Source organism: Lepisosteus platostomus, chromosome 12, assembly GCF_059453375.1.
Source record: "Lepisosteus platostomus isolate fLepPlt1 chromosome 12, fLepPlt1.hap1, whole genome shotgun sequence".
Classification (NCBI taxonomy): domain Eukaryota; kingdom Metazoa; phylum Chordata; class Actinopteri; order Semionotiformes; family Lepisosteidae; genus Lepisosteus; species Lepisosteus platostomus.
Window position 1 is genome coordinate 21,146,983 of NC_142622.1, and position 21,224 is coordinate 21,168,206.

Here is a 21,224-nt window from a genome sequence, read left to right on the forward strand (position 1 = left end):
TTCTACAACATTAATAAGATATAAAGAAGCAAATTTGATTATGTTTTTTTATTTAAAAGTATGTATCTTTATTAAATAAATGTGCACAATTTTGTGCAAGTGATCAAAACATAAATATGATTTGTTAACACTGCATAATTGTTTTAATTGTAATCTTTTTTTCATTTTAAATTGTGCACTAAAACTCAGATGTTGCTTTATTTTGACTGAAGGCTCCAAACGTACAATGGAACAATGAATTTGGATTCAGAAATACTCTTGAGATGTACATTATCATAGCTATAGAGAATCAATTCTTGTGCAATTGAGGCAGAACAGGAACTTACTGATTTATTGTTTTGTAAAAGGAAGCACATGGTTAAATTCAAAGCAAACACAAAGTCAAATCTAGAATGAAATGTGGGGCTTAGGAAAGGCTATATCTTAAGGGGTTTGAATTAGACTGGTTTCTGACAAGTATGAAGAAGTGAAAATACACTGAGCACTTGAGTACATTTGGCCCTGTTTGTCTGTGTGAGAACAAACACTAAGATAGGATGATCAGATTTGCACTGGCCTTGAGTGTGGGTTTTTCAGTGTGGGTTTTTCAGAGCACTCTATCTTTGGGGTATAACTAACTGAACTGATCTAGTATAGATCTAGATCAAACACTTAATTCGATGGCTTAAATGTATTTACAATGACAATCAATTTTAAAAACTTGATAAAGTTATTAGATTTACAAATCAGCACTCAAGTATAAGAATTAAGAATCATAATGCACTGCAGTTTTTGTAATCTTTACAATGGCCCTGAACATTTTGCCAAAAAGAGACGTGTGCAGGGTGCGCTGTGTTACTTTCTCCTCTATAAATCACACCCTAGCTGCTTTGATTGCAGTGCATGGTGCCTGGGATGAGTGGTCTCCATGGAGCCTGTGCTCCTCCACATGTGGACGGGGATACCGGGACCGAACACGCACCTGCAGGCCACCACAGTACGGAGGGAATCCATGTGATGGCCCTGAGAAACAGACCAAGTTCTGCAATATCGCTGTCTGTCCAGGTACGCTGCTTTGTCTGCTGTTCTGCCTGTCTGTTGCTCTACAATAGCACCATAACCTTACTAATGTGAAAGTTTTACACCTTTTATCCGTCCATTTTCTAACAACATTTATCCACTACATGGTCACGGGGGAACCAGAGCCTAACCTGGCAAGCAATGGGAGCACACTAGATGGGACACCAGTCCATTGCAGGACAGACACATAGACACAGACACGCACCCACTCACACCAGGGCCAGCTTACCCAGAAACCATTTAACCTACCAGTATGTGATTGGACTGTGGGATTAAACTAAAGCACTTGAAGGAAATATATGAAAACATAGGGAGAACATACAAACTCCACACAGATAGTAACCAAGGTCTGGAATTAAAACCAGGGCCCCAGTGCTGTAAGGTAGCAATGCTAACACTGCACCACTATGCCGTCCTAAACTGATTGTGCTTACTTCAAATCAAACCCAATTTCATTATACCTATTTACATTTCAAATCTTTACAATCATTTTCAAGAAAAGAAGAAGCTGTTTTTAATCTGAAGTACAAAGGTATTAATACTGTAAATCTATGTAGTTCCCGTGTCATTCCTCAATCTTCTCAATAGATCTGCAACCACTCCCGGTGCTCTGATGTTTATTCCTATCTCTGTCTCTGTTTCTCTGTCACTCCTCTGTCTATATCTCTGTCACTTCTAGTTCTTTACATTTTTTATTCATGGCCCAAAGATGTGTAATGCTCATTTACAGCCCAGCTAGATGTTTGAAATGAATGAATGAAAAAGATTTCAGAAGAAAATGCATATGGCAGCTTTAAATGTTAATCCAATTTCTCTGATGCTTGTGTTCTAAATATCTTTTAGTTAACAAAAGCTTCATTTGTCATTGGACAAAAAGACACCAGTTCTCTCATGTAAATTCAATCAATTTTAATGAGGTTGAATTTGCAAGGAATTAAATTGGAATTACTCAAGGACCTGCCAATTAGTCTTGCTGTGTTTTTGTTTTCATTCAAGTTTGGCAACACATACAAGCACCTTACTGTTCAGTTAAGGATAATACAGGTCAAGATCTTCACAGGAACTTAATTAAAAAGAGGATAAAAGAAAATTAAAAAATTGAAAAGTTGGAGTTTAACACCAAGCCTGCCTGTAGAAACATTCTGTACCTCGGTTAAATGTGAAAGAGAAGCACTTAATGAAAGAACAGAAACTCTGTTCAGTATGTGAGTCTGAAAATGTGTGAAAGGAAGGATGAGCACACTGATCAGCTGGGCGTCCATGTAATACCCCCCTGCCATTCCGAGACAATAGGGTGGTTACACTGACAGAGCAAGGCAGCTATAATAGTTCCACTGGTGCTTAATGAGTTTTTGTCAAATTTGAATCCCTGCGTAACCTCCTATTTACAAGTACAAATTGTAGGGGTGAGATGCGAGGCACTTTGCACTAATTAAATGTAATCTAACCATATCACTAATCAAAAACTAATGTAATCCAAATCATGCATATATTTTAGCATTTTGAAGTTAGTGTTTTGAAGTTGCAGTAGCACATAAGTCACAATACGCAATATTGCATTGTGGAGTTTTTTAGACAATTATTAGTTCCTAATGTGTTGGACACTTTTGCCCGGAAAACCTTAAATTTGAACCCAATTATGCAGTTTGGCATTTTTGTGAAAAACCTTTCATTGGGTGGGTTTAAGGGTACAGTAGCAGTATGGGATTTGAACCCCCAGACTTCTAAATAGAATGCTAGAACCTTAGCCACTGCTACTATCTGCAGCCCACTGCAGTTTGAAAACTTCTCATCATCACCTAACTCAGCACATGTTCTACATTCTACGTCAATTGCCATGGTCAACACTGCCTTCCCATGTTATGTTTGTTTATTAGCTTTTTATAGTCCATATTTTTTTAATGTTCACAGTAGTAGCCGTGCTAGAAGCAGCAGTGTCATACTATTGGTAGAAGCTTATCTCTGGCGTGAATCTGTCCCTTATGAGTCTTTCTCTGCCTACAGTGGATGGGAACTGGAATGAATGGTCTAGCTGGAGCTCCTGCTCTGCTTCCTGTTCCAACGGCACCATGCAACGCACACGTGAATGTAATGGTCCTTCCTATGGTGGCTCTGAGTGCCGTGGTGACTGGCTGGAAACCCGAGACTGCTTCCTGAGAGAATGCCCAGGTTGGCACTGTGATCTTACCCCCATACTCAGCACCCAGACTTGTAGCTGTTAACCACCATGGTTCAAGTTCAAGAACAATGTTTCTAATGCCTCTTTAGCTGCATTTAATTGCTTTTTAGCCCCAAAACAGGTGTTTTTAGGCTTCCATTTGTTCCTGTTGTCTTTCAAGGTGAAGTTCACTATACTTAATTTAAAATAAGACACTGTAATGTAAGAATTTCAATTTGGAATGGGATACGCTGCATTTCTCTTATAGCCAAATCAGCTTCTCACAGAAAGATTTTGTGATTAACTCTTTGCGTTTTGCTTCTTATTATGAGTCTAGTTTCTGTCTTTAGAACATATTAAATTACAGTATGTGCCTTCTTAGTCATGTCTTATGCTGTAACACGTTTGGCCTGCAGAGAATGGGAAGTGGCAGCCATGGAGCCAGTGGAGCACATGCAGCAAAACATGTGATAGTGGCAACCAGAAGAGACAGAGGATATGCTTTGGACCCTTTTTTGGGGGAGAGCCATGCCCAGGGGACCGCGAGGAAGTGCGACGTTGTAATGAGAAGAGATGCCCAGGTTAGCTTCCTACCAAAAATCTGGAAGACATTTAGTTATGATTTCAGCTTTTCAACAAGCTCTTAGAGTCTTCACAGGAAGTTAGGTTCAGCTAAAAATAATTATACTATCAGCTTCAAGCCCTTTCTTCGATACACAAAAACTAAGAATGAAGGATTGTTGCATTGGAGAGACAGTCATGTATATGGCTTTCCTGCCATACAGGTGTGTAGTGTAATACATGTAATACATAACTTCTAATATCGATAGCCTGGATAGCTTCATGACAGAAAGGGGCAAAGGACCTGAATTTCTTGAGGGGAGGCAATAGGGGAATTTGATTCAAGTGTTAAAAAAACTTAAAATTTAATAGCAAAGGCAACCCATTGGGCTAACTAAAAGCTCAATGATAAAGCAAACTGAAGTTGCAAGTGGAATTTAAATATAGCTACTTTCAGGATTCAAACGTAATTACTGGTTGTTTAGAGCTAACAGTCCAGCATATTGTTGAAACTGATTTCCTTGAGTCATATTAAAAATCAAAAACACAAAATAGTCTAAATAACCTTAAGATTTTAGTCTGTAGCTTTTACTGAGCATACACTGTAATGTAATAAAAAGACTTAAGAATAATAGTGCCTTTTTTCAATCAGTTTTTTTGAACTCACCATTCTGTGTTCTTTTCCTGCAGAACCTCATGAGATCTGTGAGGAGGAAAACTATGCCAAGGTAGTGTGGAAGAAGACCCCAGCAGGAGAGACTGCTGCAGTGAACTGCCCACCTAATGCCTCAGGTGAGAGCTCACACTGACACAGGCACAGCTTCATCTGCCAAAGCAGTGCCAAGGCTGTCACAAACACCCTTGTGCCCATTAATAAAACACAGTCTCTTCATTGTACCAGAAGGCCAACTAAGCAGTGCCCAGATGCTAAGCTCTCCTGGCTAGGGTTTCCAGTTTAAAGCAGTTGCTTTCAAAAAGGACTTCTATCTTTTAAATGATAATAAAAATACATTTTAAACTAGTAGTTACAGATTAAATCCAGTAATTCCTCAACTCAGGTTATACAGACTATGTTTTATCACTATGAAAAAAACAGGTACTAATTAAGAATATTGATATGACTTCCTTGTATTAAGTGGCCAGAACTTGCAGGAGACCCCCCACTAATATACATATATACTGTCAGTAATATACTGTGTAATATATCACAATCACATGTACCTATCCCGGTACTGTACATGACCTTAGTTGGTACACCTGGCTTCAAGAGGTCCTGAGCTATAGCAGTTGTAGTGATCCTCCTTTGGGTTTTTCTAGGACTGATTCTCCGCCGCTGCACCCTAGACGAAGAGGGAATTGCTTACTGGGAACCACCAACCTATATCAAGTGCGTCTCCAATGATTACCAGTCCCTCCAGAAGATGGTGAGTGGTGTGTCTGCATATGCACGATGAAATTTGTTTTGAGTAGAGAGTAGAGATGTTTATAGCCATATGTACAGTACATGTAGAATTCTTATGCGCTGATCTCTTTAGACATACACAGTACAGCAGACAACACAGTACAACAGACAACAACACGCAATGCAGACAGTATATTAAAAACATAATAATTGTTGTGGAGAAGAATAAATATATAGTAGCGAAAAAAAAAACAGTAGACCAAGCAAAAAGTGCATAGTGCAGGCATAGTGTATGTTGAGTCTGAGGAATTGCACTTAGCTCTTAAGGATGAGTACTGGAGTAGGGTAGAAGCTTTTCTTAAGTCTAGTGGTCCATGCTTTAATAGTGCAGTATCAGAGCCAATGCTTGCCAGAGTGCAGGGGGAGAACAGTTTGGAACCAGGATGGTTGTGATCCTGGTTGCAGACCTGCCTGTTGAGTGAAAGATTAAACAGTGGAGTAGTGCTGAATGTAAATCTAGGTGAACCACTGTGTCTGTATACAGTATGTTGTAGTAGTAAGCAGTAACCGAAAACAATGCATGACAAGAAAATTAGTAAGACTTCACAAGTACACCTTTTTCTTAAATTTCACTTACCAAACCACCTCAGGTTTTTTTTTTTCAAAGGAATGATGCACGTTCCAAAATTGCAGATAATTTTTCCCTCTAATATTATGGATATTCAAACATGCAAAGGCTTTATAGATAATAAGACAGTGTTTTCCAAATCAGAAATGCAAAATGTTCATCAGGATTTTACTTTTGATATGCCATTAATGATGTCCATGTTAATAGTTATGTGTTTTGTCATTTTTAAGTTACTGAACTCTTGTTCTTAGGATTTATGCTGTGAAATAGACTACAAGAAGTGTCATGTGTGTAATTCTCTACTGCAGACACGGGACCTCCTCTCAATGGCACAGCGAGGGCGGCTGGGTGAAGGGGTGTCAGAGGTCATTGCCAAGCTGACAGAGACCTCTCAAGATGGAACAAGTTACAGTGGTGACATCCTGGCCATCATGGATGTGCTAAAGAATATGACAGAGATCTTCAGAAGAACTTATTATAGCCCCAGAACAGAAGATATGCAGGTCAGTACCTCTCTGCTTGTGTGTGTGGCTCCGTTGCTATCTAAGAGTACATACACCTCTTTAAAAAAAGTACCTTCCTGCATGTCTTTTCCTATGATTGTTTATCTGTGTGGATCTCTGTGATTGTCAGCCTGTGTTGATGTGCGCTTTCTGTTTAAGAGTCTGGTTGTGTTTATTTGTTTTAGCATTTGTAAGGTATCTGCTAGATGGTTTGCATAATTTCACTGTCAGCTTCGTGACCTATACTGTATAATGACCAAAAGTATAATGCAGTATAATGTATAATGCATTATAAAAGTATAATGCAGTACTGTAAATATTGCAAGATTAATACAGACATTCAAAGAACACTCTATTTTCCATACCAGTATAGATGTTTGTGCATCTTGCACTCTTAGTATGCAACAACAGTATGCAAGACAAGACAGAAAGAGCAGGTGACTGAAGACCTTCAGACATATAGGCATTCCTTTTCCAGTCATTAACCAGAAATATTTAGAAATGCAGTATCCTTCAATATCCTTCATAAAGGGCACTGGATGACTGCAACCATAATACAAGCAACAGTTTCTAAATTAATGTAATTGTATCTCTATCTGTAAAATGGTGTCCCAACTGAACTTCATGATAACCCTGCATTATTTCCTGAATTGCAGAACTTTGTTCAGACTGTGAGCAACTTGCTGTCAGAAGAGAACAGGGAGAGATGGGAGGAAGCTCAACTAGTAAGTATCTCTCTGTGTAATTCAGACTGTTAACAATCGAACAGCTGTATCATAACTCCTCCAAGTGTACTGATCTGTACACTGTATTCAATTTTAATTAAGCAGAATTGATATGATTCATCCCATTTTTTGCTCCGTAAATACTCCCTTTAATAGCTCATGTAGAGAAACATCTTTCTGATTAGAAACCATTAGAGTAGCAATTTTCAAGAATCATGGAAATTCTCCAGAATTGAATATGCAACATAATTCAAAGGTGTGTTAGCACTTTACATATTTTCTTATGCATTTATCTCATTTGTCTTTATCCCCCCTTCTTGATCCTGTAATGTACAATATTATATTAATCAACCTTATGATTATAAAACAGAAAGGGAATTGTATCAGAATTAAAGGACTGCTATGTTATCATTAAAAGTGATCATTTTAATACAGAAACAATCCATGATATTAAAGCTAATATAAAGGTTTTGATTGATCACTTTCCCAGATTCTCCAAATCTTGTACAATGGAGGTACAGGGAATTGAAAACTGCCCACATCCAAACATCTAATGGTTCACAAGCCTCATTAGCTTCAGCCATTGGGCAGAACAATGGCCACAAATGGAAAATATTGCAGGAGTCGGTTAATATTGAAGAGAATGATAAACACCCACCCACCTGTTGAACCTCAAAGATTACTTGCTTCTGATAACACTCATAGGACCATTTTCAAAGCTTTGCTTCAGCACTAGTATTTGTCAATACTGTGCTTGGAAAAGATAAAATAAGAAATAAGAGTTGAAAAACTACAATCAGTATCTGGAAAATATTTTGCTGAAGGTTTTTAGTTTTAATAGGTTATTATAGGCAGGCTATAATAATTTACATTATAAAATGCTCAGCACATCCAGCAAATTTTTAAATATTTGTCAAGATACGTGAAAATATCTCAAGCAGCCCTTTGTGGACTTTCGTGGATAACATTCTTTTAATTTCCAGATGGGTCCCAATGTCAAAGAGCTCTTCCGTCTGGTAGAGGACTTCATCGAAGTAATTGGTTTCCGTATGAAGGATTTCAGAGACTCGTATCAGGTCACAGAGAACTTGGGTACGTGTGCTTTCTCTTTGGAGAATCAGATTGTGTTCCTGTAAATGTTCATAAACTTTATGATCTAGTAATCCTACTGCAGATCTCAGATAGCAACTTATGCAGAGTCAACAATTTGTGCTTACATCCTTGACATTTGTCCATTTGCAAAGTATAAGCAGGAAAACACAGTAGGATAACAACTTTGAATAATTACAAGTTGCTTCCCATAAGCCCTTTTTGTAGACTCTGGCAGTGTGTGAGCAGTGTTGAGTGCAGGATAGATTATCTTTGATGTGGTGAACATGTACTAAGCTCTTTGAGGGAGGTACAGCTCTGCAAACACTTGTACTGCCTTGTCATTGAATTGCTGTAAAAGCCTCTTCTTTGTGGTCTATCAATATTTTTCTTGTTTTTATTTCAGTTATATTGGTATATTGTTTGTCTGTTCTGAAACATTCTGATTCTGACAGATCTAAAATTCTCAGTATCCATGAATAGAGCACTCTTTATTGATTGGAGTAATCAATTATATTACACAGATATGGAAACAGTATAGCATTCGCAATACAAATTGGCAATTTAAGAACAGTATGTTAATATTAAGAAGCTCCTGTTCATTCATTCTTTTAATCATTCCTGTATTGTGTATTGTGTATTTGTAAGGAAGGATTATGGGAAAGGGAGCACTTGTTTGTTACTGAGGTAGGGAGTCAGCAGATGGACCACTCCTGTAGTTCAACCAGAACACTTGGGTGCTGTCAAGAGGTTTTCTCCACGTGAATGCTGCAAACTGAGTAGAAACTGGATAATAACATGTCTTGTCTGAAAATAGAAAATATTTCTGAATTCCCCAAAAGTAAATTTTTAAAATAATACTCTTAAATCTTTGTTAAAAATCCTGTAACACAGTGAGAGCGTACTCTTGTTTAGTGTTAAGATTAGACAGATAACAGGCAGGAAAGGTTGAGTGATTCTAGGACAGCTGATTATGCACTTTTTAGAGTTGCTGGTGGAAAAAAAACATTATTCATTTTTATACCTCACTGAGCACTCAGCTGATATTGTTTCAGTCAGGATAAAGAATAATATTGATCCCACTTTCTTCAGGGGTGCAGTCTCAGACATACACAGCCCCTGGGAGAGGGCTATCAGGGTGGCCTTTCACCTTCGTGGCCAGTTACACTACAGAAGACATATTGCTGCATGTGTGCCAACACCACATTGCCTGACCCAGATAAGGCTATGATAATGGCAATGCTTGTACTGGGCATTAAGAAATGTCTTAAGGTTCTTAAATGTGCAGAAAGGCTCTACTGTATATGAATGTATTTGAAATGTGATTACCAGAATATGTCAATTGACCAATTCGATACTTTAGTTATTGCAGTTAAATTACAGCCTTTTGTGATAGTACATATTTGTTCTTTTGAATACCAGCCTGTGGCCAAAGTACAACTGAGAAAATAACAGAAAGAATGGTCCATTAATTCAATTACCTTGTATTACTAAGTCTGCTGCATTGTCTATTGCAATATATGTATTTTTTAATTTTTTAAATCATTGTGATTATGTCAAATTTCACTTAATATGATATATAAAGTCCTTTTGTATTTTTACATTCTTTGTTTCAATTTACAACCACACACATGTATTGCGTTTGTTGTACATATATGAAATGTCATCTAGAACTAAAATCTAGATTCCTCATTATTTAAAAGAAACCTGTAAAAGTTTGTTGTATAAATTGGATTTCAATAGACACAAAGATGGAACTTATCTTTCCTGTGGAAACTTATCTTTCTCTGTAAAACATAGAAGAAAACCTTTGTAAAGCAGAGGAACAAATTCCTCAAAAGCTCACATTTCCAGTGTAAAAGACTTAGTAGACTTAGTTAGTAAACTTTAATTATGCTGCATATAATTTAGGAAACAAAGATACGTGAATGATGTGAAAGTGTTAGGAGTTGAAATCACTCCTGCTAGTTTAGTTTGAGTGACACTGAGAGCATGTCACATTGTTCTATCTTCTTCACGTGGACTGTGGGGGAGGCACCAATGGAGACTCCTGTTGGTTTTCAAAAAGGTGGTAAAAAGTAAATGCTCTGCGTCATCCATGCAGATTACCTTTAGGGCAAAACAACACGTGAAGTGATAGCGCTGAAACCCACACAGCAGATGCCTCCTCTGCAGATCACCAGTGCCATCCTGGATACAGTGTCTGTGATGTACAGTAGGCTGTGGGTGCAGAGAGAAACAGGCAGCAGGGAAACACTTTCTGTCTTTCATTGCCTTTTTCAGTGCAGCCAGCAAATGATTATTTTGAAATTAATTTTAAAAATTTATCCCTGAATCTAGAACTTTTTGACAACCCTTTCTTCTTTGATGCCTCCGTCTGTAAAAGTATGTTTTCCATTGCAATTTCTGCACTGAAACCCTCAGATGTTACATCTCTAATGTGCCGAACAGTGATTTTGATGGAAGGACTTTAGCACAGGCTCCAGTGGTTCAATAAAAACAAAAGAGAAACCAGAGGAAAGATGCCAGATTGATCTGGCAGCCCTATTCTGACACCTATAGTGGTGAGGCATTGCTATGCAGCGGGTGGCATATTGGGGAGCCTTGGCATCATTGTGTGGCATTCTCACAAGGATGCTGGGAAGGTTGTTTGTGGTATCCATGGTAATAGAGATCAGCCTCACTCATCTCCCACTGTTTCCTTTCTCTGACTCAGTGCTCAGCATCCACAAGAGGCCAGCTAGTGGGGCCACTGATATCAACTTTCCCATGAAGGGCTGGAGAGGAATGGTAGAGTGGGCACGGAACGCAGAAGATAAGGTCATTGTCTCCAGGAATGCTCTGTCCTTGGGCAAACCAGGTAAGGCCAAAATGACAACACACAATGGTTACAGGCATATTATAGTCATAAGTTAACATTTATTTTAGAAATCTGCTGTGCTAATTAACTTTACGTGCCCTGTGAAGTGTTAATTAATTTCATTTATCCTGTTACGAAATAAGAATTAACCTACAGTATATCTGGAAATGTCTTTTGCATTGTTTTCTAATTTTCATAAGCCCTTGAATGATATTTAATGTAGAATGTATACAAACTACATATACTGAATATATGCTGGTGATTTAGTTCCTTACACACTGAAATTTAGAAAATACAGAGTCTTTATTTAGTTGTGATGGTTATCACCTTCAAACACCTTAGAGAACATTGTCAGGATCCTGACCTGTGCCTGGCTCACCTGTTATTTGGCTTTCTATCAGCCTCTTCAGTCTGTTTTGAATTTGCCAGTTTCCTTGCAGGGGAATGACTGTGATCACACCTGCTTTTCATAAAAAGGTGTGGAACTCTTTGAGAGGCTGCTTCATCAACACCTGAACCTCATACAAGAAGCATGCACTTCATCACTAGAAAGCCATCTTATTGATCTCACAAAGATCACAGTACCCACCTCAAGTCTTCACACTCTTGGAGCAATTTTCAAAAGCTTTTTTCAGTTCCAGTGCACAATTTACTCAACTTTTTCCAATTCAGTTGCAAGCTCTAATTTCCTAAAAAGAGAATAAAAAATAACTTCAATTGTTCTTATATTTTACATCTACCTTAAAACAAATCACCCTGATTTTCACCTGTTTTCTGTCTTGTGCTTGCATTTCAATTAGTTATTTTTTCTGTCCTGGTCTCTGCCACAGTTCCACAACCAGCCTTTGTCATTTCTGTTTCCATGTAAACCCTGGAGGAAACTAATCTTTCAGCACATACAGCCATAAGAAAGATTATTATGCATGATGTATTTCAGAATATAATAGAATATCCGTAAAAAAACACTTTCTGAGGCACAATCTTTCTAATATATGTATACATTTCCAGGTAGTGTATACATGGAAGAAGAAAGTGAAATTCTAGCCTCTTGCATATTATACCCACAGGTGATGAATGTAATCTTACTGTAAAAAGGAAAATCTCCCTCAAGCAAAAACTGTGACAATATATAAAAGGTTTTAAAGAAAATCACAGTCAGCTTCTTTCTGTATCATTGCATAAAGGGAGAGGAGATTTTCAAGGCCTCTATACAGTATATCCACCAACTGGACCAACTGTAATAAAGTGTAGAAATCAGGGCTTTATCCACTTGTATAGGTAAAGAAAGCCCAGCATGGTTACATGCTCCTAAAAGTCAAATGTCAGCAGCTGCCAATTGAGTGCATTTGAATCTTCCTGTGGTAGGTTTCCATAGTATAACTCTTATCCTGAAAGGTCTTATTCACAGTCAGTTCGGGAACATGTCTTCACTCCATCTCCAGCCCCTTTTCTCCAGCAGGAAGAGCTGCCACTGATGGAAAGAGTATATAGTAATTTCCTTACCCGAAACGGATTACTTGAAAGAATTTCAATTGCGACTTGGACTAATAGGACTTTCAGTTGAGCAGCTGAGATAGACAGGACTAGCCCCTTCTTTGTTACACAGAAGTTTGGTAGTTGCATCTTCTGTTTGTTTGAAGAGTCTTCATCATGCTTTAATTAATATTGACTGAATCTGCAAATCTCAGAGTCTGAAGCAATGAAACAAAGAACCTGATTTCAGATTTTCTCACTAGCCAAAAAGACCACGTACTGTTCCAGGTAGGGTTTCCCATTTGCCTCAGATCAACCAGACACTTGGTGTCAGACAAGATGAGATTTTTCACCTGGCCTTTAAATTAAACCCCCTAAATTAAAAATGAATTATGAAACAAACCACTCGGAATGTCTTATCATTAGAAACCATTTAAATATGTTACTAGAATTGTTATATGAAAACTATACTGAATGATTTGTATTTGTGCTATTTCTTTTATGCTATTGCTATGAATTTGCAGTTGGCCATATTATGAAGCTGCTAATTCATACATCTTCCTTACTCATTAATTATGTTGATCAGCTGTTGACAAAAAAGAGAATATACCAGAAATTTAAATTTCACTTAGTTTACATACTGATTTGTCTCAAAGACTTCTATTGAACGGAGGCCAGCAGACATTAGTTCCAAGAGTACGTGAATAGTGCTTCAGGACATAAAAAATAAATATACATACAAATATGAAAGAATTATTCCCTCCACTCCTCTGCTACAGCCACATACCCATGAGAGTTTAGATGCCTGTCTAGGATTAACATTTCCAGCACTCTTCCTTCTTTGAAATACAGTATGGGAGACTACATCATTTTTAGAAATGCTTTTTACTACACTATGGTGGAGGTGAGATAAAAAATAATTATTTTTAAAATAAGTATTATTTTATTTAAACAAATTTATTCAAGTTGTGAGGGCTACACAAATGAGAACTACAGAGTGTATATGTATCCATTGCTTTTGATCCTGTGTACAGTCTGTTTTCTCTTTTCTCATGTGAAGCAGATCATCTGAGCCCCCACTGGCTATTGGATTTAGGCCTTGAGGTTGTGGATAAAGTTAATATCTTTAATGGTGTTTTTATTGATCTCATAGGTTAACTGCTTCAGGTTGCACATCAGCAGACTGAGTGGTGTAATAATCTTATGTAGGTGTTTGAAGACTGAGAGTATAAAACTGTTGCTATAGTGCACTTCAAAGTACAGTGCATAGGATAACTTTAAACAGAGCTAACCTCTTCTTCTTCTTAATACTATTAATAGTGATGATTATGATGATGTTACTCTTTGCAGATGTAGATGATTCCTCTGTGTTTGTGACGGGGATTGTTCTATACAGAAACCTGGGCAACATTCTTTCATTGCAACGGTAAGACAGGGTTTTATTCCAATCAACTAACTAAGCTTCAATATAAGAGTAGACATACTGTATCTTCTATATAAGCAACTGATTGAGAATAATTGAATGATGTGGTTTGTAGACTTCATTTCATTGTTACTCTAAAAATGTTATTAATATTTATGAATCCTTATGAAAAAAAAACAAAAACCTTCCTAAAAAATACAAATATAAATATTGGCTTCTACAAAGAATTGTGACATTTTTATCGAGACTTATACATTAGGTCACCTGTAAATTATTTTCATAAGAGAACTACTATTTTTGTTTATTTTGTATGTAAATGACATAAATATAAAACCAATATTATTCTTATCATCTAGACAAAATAAAATCAGTGACAATCAGATTTCAGGTCCTGGGGCTGAGATACAGCAACACGACACTGACATTTAACTTGACTGATAACACACAGAAATATCAGAGATATGCCACAGGACATCATGCAGAGTGCCCTGAGAGAAACATTTTTGTTTTTGTGCAGATGGGGGAGAATTTCATTTGTGGTCTAAGCCAGGGAGCAGATGTTGTTTGTGATTATGTCTGTTGTTATTGATGCTGTTGTGTGACCCAGCATTTTCTGATTTTCAGGAACAGCACTGTGCTCAACTCTAAGGTGATTTCAGTCACGATCAAGCCCAACCCTGGCTCTTTATCAGCTCCTGTTGAGATTGAGTTCTCTCACCTGTACAACGTGAGTACTTCCTTTCCCTTACGCACCAAAATCAGACAAGTTAATTCCTCCACAAGCACAGATGTGTCCTAGTCTGAACTGATACCAGGCAGGTGCCAACAGTGGTACAGATAGGTCTAAAATGTTGTTAATCACCGAGGCCCTTGCCAACTGGCAAAGGCTGGCCAGTCGCAGATGTCCCCTGTTGAAGATGTTGGTAAATTGGTTCCATAAATATTCTACAGGACTCAATAGAAGCAGAAGCTTGTCTTGGCAAAACCATTTTTTTATAATTCTAGCACTTTTTGAGGTCTTCCACTATCCTACATCTACAATCTACATTTCCAGCTTGACTTCTAAAAGATCCACACAAGTTCTCTTCCATCTGGTCTGTCAAGGACAAAACAGCCTTCATCAATTCAACAGTATTCAACATCTTACAATACTAAGAATAAGTACAGTATACATTTTTTATGAGATAAAGGTTCCAAACACTTACAACAGTGCAGAATACTTTGCTGTATCGAAGAAATAATAATAACATGATAAACGCTGTTTATTTTATTGCTTGATTAACCCTCCTGTTCTGGGTATCCCCAAAGCTTTTGAATCTCATCAACCATTTACAGTTACCCAGAGAATTGTTGCAGTAGGAAGTTTTGATTTTGGAGTTCCTGCATGTGTGATGATAGTTGTAGTGACAGACATGAATTGTATGCCCTTCTCCTAACCCTCTTTGTGAACGTCTTCTCTCTCTACACAGGGCACCATCAACCAGACCTGCATCTCATGGGATGAGAGTGAAAGGTAAGCAGTGCGTTTATGAGTTCACCCAATGCTGATCAAAGAAATTGAAATGGAAGCTTGAGCTTCAGAGAGAGTTGCTACTGTATATCTTTGTTTTGTATGCATGTTTACTTGTCTAAAATTCCATTACGACAAGCTTTTTCATGTTATATAAAAATGTCATTATCACGTTTAGGACACAGGCAGAGAGAGAACAAGAACACCCATGCATGGTCATCCCTGGAGTCGGGAATGTATTTGGTTTTGAGGGCTGATTAAGTAGCAGGCTCTGCCTTAGACTTCTATTGGGGTTCCAGAGCTCTAAGCTAAAAGACCCTTCTTCATGATGTTCCCTTAACTTAGTATGCATTTCTGATCATTCATGTTACTTTTGGTTAACTTCAGACTCTCACAGGCACTGTAAGGAGTAGTAACAGGAAGGAAAAGCAAGGATTTATCTGCTTTATACTAGGCAACGAGCTGTAATTGATATGTGTTAATTTTTCATAATGCCTAACACTTACACTTTAAGATAAAGTTATTTTAGATGGGATCTAGTGCAGTGTGAAGTGCTTTCACAAATGCTAATTCTTATATGTCCCTGAAAAAAGATAGATCACCTATAGTTTTATTGTGCCCTTTCAACACAATGCAGATGGGATATTTGCATTTAGATAGATACGTACCACTTGTGTTATAGGGATGAAACGTGAAATGCATTTTCCACTTCTTGGATTAAAAAATTGTGATGAAAAAAGGGAAAAAAAAGAAATCCAATTTGGCTGTGTGCTTTGAAAAAATGATCCAAGTAAAATTAAAATTTATTTTGGATGGAGTGTATGATTAATGAGTTAATACTTTGTGGATGAATTGAAAACTAAAGAGCCCAGTTATTTGGCTTAGCTGCTGTGTTTCTCTTCAAGGGCATTGTTCTAGAAAGAAATCTACCCTAGATTCTCCAGGCTATTTGAGGATATACAGTAGCATAGGGATTAGTAACGCTGTGACATAATGGAGTGTAAGAGGTTGTTACACTTCTGATAAAATATTATGGTTGTAGGTATGATACTGTAAAAATATGTACTTCTATGTTTCTCAACTTTTGGAATAAGGTAAATTTGAATTGAGATTTTGTGAAGTAATATTATTAGTTGTCTGTTGGTCTCCTACATGTTCTGTCATTAGATCCTTACTTCAACCTAACAATTTAACCAAGATATACCCATGTACCATTTAATGAAATCTATAAATAAAAAATCTGGGGGATAATCAAGTAAAATAAATGATATGCTTCTCACTTACATATAAAGATCTACATGATTTTCAATTGGTAGTGCACTTGGATTGCAAATGAAATTGCCAGCAGTTCCAATTTGGGAATCTGGATAAACCTTTTTACACTAGCTACAATGGCACTTGTGGGGAAAAAACATTTGATCAAGTAAGAGATGAGTAAGTTATGTTCCTGACCTCTTTGTACCCTCAGGAAATCAGGTCAACTTATTACTTGCAAGTTATATGTTTTCCTTGCACTCACATGCTTTTATAACAGAAAACCGAAAGACATGGCATGTACTGTAAGTTGACAACTGATTGAATTAAGTTTCTACTTTACTCTTCCAGTCCAAATATGTTTTTTTTCTAGCCAAATTCACCATGCTATGGAAAGCTAGCAGTTGTTACGATGGAATTTGCATACAAAATTAAAGTTGGATGTTATTTTTTTTCAGAAATATTTATTGTCACATACACTTTAATTTTATTTTTTCTAGTGACATCTTGATTTCTAAACAACTTCTCAAAAAATGCTTTCACTCATTGAATGGAACTGTAATAATCCGTTTTTCAATAATGCTCGACGCAGACAGTAGCTCTAAGTTTTGACTGACAGCTATTGCCATGATTTATTTTGAATTAAAAAAAAACAGTTTCTGCTAGTAGATTGCATTCAGATATTTATTTGAATTATGTTGCTACAGTTGACTCAATATCAGGCAGAATACAGAGATTAAAATACATTAAAAACTGGATTTATATTGGAGCCATACAAGTGGGTTAAGTCATTAGTTAAAATTGGGTGCAGTCACATCCCTCACATACTCTTTGACACCTTGACCATGAAGCATCTTAATGAACTCTGAGTAATCTCTAACTGAGCTAGTAAAATGCCTGTTTTCTGTCCCAGTGTGTCATCAGTCACTATAAGTTTGAGCTACTGAAACTTAGTTTTAATTAATTTATTTTAACATGAAATTCCAACTGGCCCTGTGAAGGAGTGATGTCCCATCCAGCGCTTATCTCACCTTGCGCCCATTGCTTGTCGAGTTATGCTTTGGCTCCCTCGCGCTTACCTGTACTGGATAAGCGGATTTAAAAAAACGAATGGGTGGATGAAATTCCAATTTTCGTAGTAAAGCTAGATGGTATTGAATGTCATTATAAGCATACTGGTGCTTAGAAATGAGTCAGACTTAAGTAAGATCTAAAAAAAAACGTTAAATGAAGGGACTCCAGTGAAGTCCAAAACTCATCTAGTAATGGATTTCAGGTACCTGTAGGCCTGAAAGTAGCTCACTACCCACTCTCTCTGAAGTTTGAAAACCATTTCTTTCCATATCAGACAAGAAGTCTGAGAGGGGCCCTTGAAAACTCAAGTAAAATGCATTTTTGATTGACTCTCCTGTGCCTTGAACTCTGTCTGAACAGTTGTGTCTCTAGAAGCAAGTGGCTGTGTGAGTGATTGCAGAGATGAGGTCGGCAGGGTTCCGGATCACACTTGGTGTGAATTTATTGGAAGAGTTTCTGTTAAATAGTTCAGGATCAATTTGTTATCACCACAGTTCAAGTACGATGAATTAGCTGCCCTATCCCTAGGGTGCTGCTTTTACTGGATTTTGTTAAAATATCAATTGCCTGAAAGGAATGCATTTAGAAATCTAACTCCCTGCTTCCTGACAAATTGATCTGTCTAGGTCTACCACTGTAATATCACATAATGACATGGCAAATGAATGGCTTAAGTTTTTTATTGAAAGTAAATGTCCAGCAAGCATATATACATATATATTCTTCAGTTTCAATAAAGTCTAAAGTTCACTACCACTCAGGACACCGTTTTTTCAGAGCATATCAAATGTGACCTTTCAGACGGAAAAGAAAAGATTTATTTACTACTTTAAGAACACAGAATTTATTTTTTGCTCTTCGTGGACTTCTGTGGAATTAAGACTGAGTGTTTTCCTCACTGTGGTGCTGTTCACCACTGGGGGAATTCAGTGAAATTCAGAGATTACCCCCTGATCAGAACACAAATCAATAAACCTCACTGAGTGTAGTCACAGAGTAGTCACTGTGCTTCACTATGATAAATGTAGAATAAAAGCATGATACCTACTGTACAATAAAGTATTCAAAAACATTTTAAACCATTAAACCATATTTAGTTAACTAAATAACCTAGTCTTTTAGGGTCCCCACAGATAACTAGCAGAAAGATGGGGAGGGCTGGGAAACACAAGTAACTACACATTTAGCATGAGGATTTTTTATAAGTGTTCTACCCACCCCTGCTGGATGCAGAGACAAAGGGCAGTTACTGTCACTGCCCAATTTATTAATTTAGCTCAGTACCCAGAAAAAGCTAATAAGATGTTTACCTGAGGTGTGCAGACAGGTCAGAGCAGCTCAGTACCGACTGTTGTAACTATCTCTGAAAGCACTCTGCATGCTAGTGCTGCCAGGAGATCACACTTAGAAAGACAAAGAAAAGATCAACAACAAAGCAACATGAACAAGAGGAATAAGGGACAGAAAAAATACTGGTATATCAAGGAGGACAAGGAGGAGTTATCAGTGACTGAAGCAGAATGGGTACACATAACTAGATATTTAAGTGAAGAAAGAAAGCTCATTACCATGACTGTTTTCACATTCTGCTCTTTGCCACACTGCCTCTGCACTAATAACTCTTCAAAGCTTTGAGGAGTGATTACACAAGCATGACAAGAAAGGGAGCTCAAGAGAAAGAGTAATAATAAAGCCTAGTTTTTATGTATGGGAGTGTCCCTACACATTTTCTGGGGTGAGTATAGTGCTGTGTGTCTGGCTAGCTCTGTGTGGTACCTGGTGTGTGCTACCTAGCCTTAGCCTTAGAGAAGGGAGTCTTTGTCAAAGGAGACAGCTCGAACAGGAAGGGAACAGGAGAAGAGATCCAAGCTGACACAATGTCTTAATGAGCTTTTTATATCAAATTCCCTAAGGCTTATTTGTATTCTACATACATTTTTTACAGCTGCGTATTCTAGTGTCTAGTGTATAGCTTTAGGAAGTTCCAAATTTTTTATTACATATTTTCTATTATTGGTATCTTGTTACTCAGCATTTGTACATAAAAATCCTATTTTACAACAATTTCCATGTAATAGTGAATATTTCAATACAGTGTATATAGATTTGAGAAAAATCTTTTTTTTAAATGATTGATTCTACAGAATAATAAAACAATGTACAAAACATCTCAAATAAAAAAAATGGAGGAAGGAGTCTTGTACTAATAATAGTTGATGGACGGGTGGTGGTGAACTGACTGTCTTTTTAGTTGCTTACTGTCATCTCTTAGTAGTGAGACACTGCAGGGTCCCTCTTTGTCCAGCATATTCTTTTGTATTGTTTATGTTGTTTTTATGTTGGGATGTTTTATTGGGCACTAACAACTTTAAAATGTGCCTGATATATTTGTGCAGACATTCGCTTTCCATTTTATTGCAAATGTTGTTGTTTTAATATTTGAGCCACTACTGCCTGGCAAGGATACAGGGTTTTAATTTGAAGGTCAAGCAAAAATCTATGCTACAGTAAAAGGCGGGTATCCAGTAAACACCTTTACAACTACCTAAGCTACACAGTTATATTACTGTCGTTAATGGCAGCCAGGGAGCGAGTATGGATATTTTAAGACCTAAAGAAGGCCAGAAGATGTGCAAAGGAATGATGCTCTGTGATGATGTGGGACTGAGCATGCACAATTGGACCTCTGCATACATATTTCAGCAGTGATATTGAATACCTGTGTGATAAACTGTGTATGATTGCAGGTGATTACAGGAACCTAAGAGACTCAATGACAAGTGGAGTTAAATTGAAGGAAGGAGTGTAAAGCACAGACCCATGAAATAGTAGACCACATTAGCAGCATCAAGCATTTTTAATTTGCCAGCAGCCACTTTCTTTTTCTCAGAAAAAACCTCTAGAACGAAGTCCATTCTGTTGCTTAGCAACTGCCTGTTAAACTTAATCTTATGTAAGACCCTGAAAGTTCTGCTGTATGCAACAGTGTCATAACAAAGGTTTACATTGGACCACTTTAACTGAGTTTTAGCTACGTCTGGGTTAAGTCAAGGCATTTTTTTTCATTCAGCTGTATTGGAAGTGATTTTGTTGTGGTCTATGCACAAAGTGTTTTAAGTGCCTGGTTAATTCTGCAGATGCATGTAAATTAGAGGTATTTTTTCAGAATATTAAGATGTATAACAGGAGTCTCCAACCTGGTCCTTAGGAACCTAAGTCCAATTAGTCTTTTAGGGTCCCCCTGAATTGCCTCTTTGTTAAATACTGGGAATACGTGAAAGTTATGAATCAATTAAACAAGTGTTTTTTTTCAGTTAAGGAACTGGTCCATGAGGGTTGAAGGATATACAGATTTTTGTTCCAAATGATCTCTAAATACTTAATTGAACACATCACCTGCTTAATTGACCACAGTTAAATTGTACTGGGCCTTTAGGAATTGATGTAGGGAGTACCCTATTAAACATGCTGCATTCAAGGTCCTGCAGGACCAGGGTTAGAGACA

At 37.3% G+C, this 21,224-nt stretch overlaps 1 protein-coding gene across 4 annotated transcripts in view; it reads left to right on the top strand.

Moving 5' to 3' along the window:
• Window positions 1-21,224, top strand: part of adgrb1a (adhesion G protein-coupled receptor B1a) — a 112,180-nt gene that overhangs the window by 48,458 nt on the left and 42,498 nt on the right. For 2 of the 4 annotated variants that reach the window (XM_088601360.1, XM_088601363.1), the window contains exons 6-17: window positions 865-1,044; window positions 3,064-3,228; window positions 3,634-3,798; window positions 4,469-4,570; window positions 5,096-5,202; window positions 6,117-6,311; window positions 6,968-7,036; window positions 8,020-8,128; window positions 10,842-10,985; window positions 13,809-13,884; window positions 14,506-14,608; window positions 15,351-15,394. In XM_088601360.1, coding sequence (XP_088457486.1) covers window positions 865-1,044; window positions 3,064-3,228; window positions 3,634-3,798; window positions 4,469-4,570; window positions 5,096-5,202; window positions 6,117-6,311; window positions 6,968-7,036; window positions 8,020-8,128; window positions 10,842-10,985; window positions 13,809-13,884; window positions 14,506-14,608; window positions 15,351-15,394 — 1,459 coding nt within the window. The remainder of the gene's footprint in view (window positions 1-864; window positions 1,045-3,063; window positions 3,229-3,633; window positions 3,799-4,468; window positions 4,571-5,095; window positions 5,203-6,116; window positions 6,312-6,967; window positions 7,037-8,019; window positions 8,129-10,841; window positions 10,986-13,808; window positions 13,885-14,505; window positions 14,609-15,350; window positions 15,395-21,224) is intronic. The other 2 variants (XM_088601361.1, XM_088601364.1) reach the window with 1 other exon arrangement.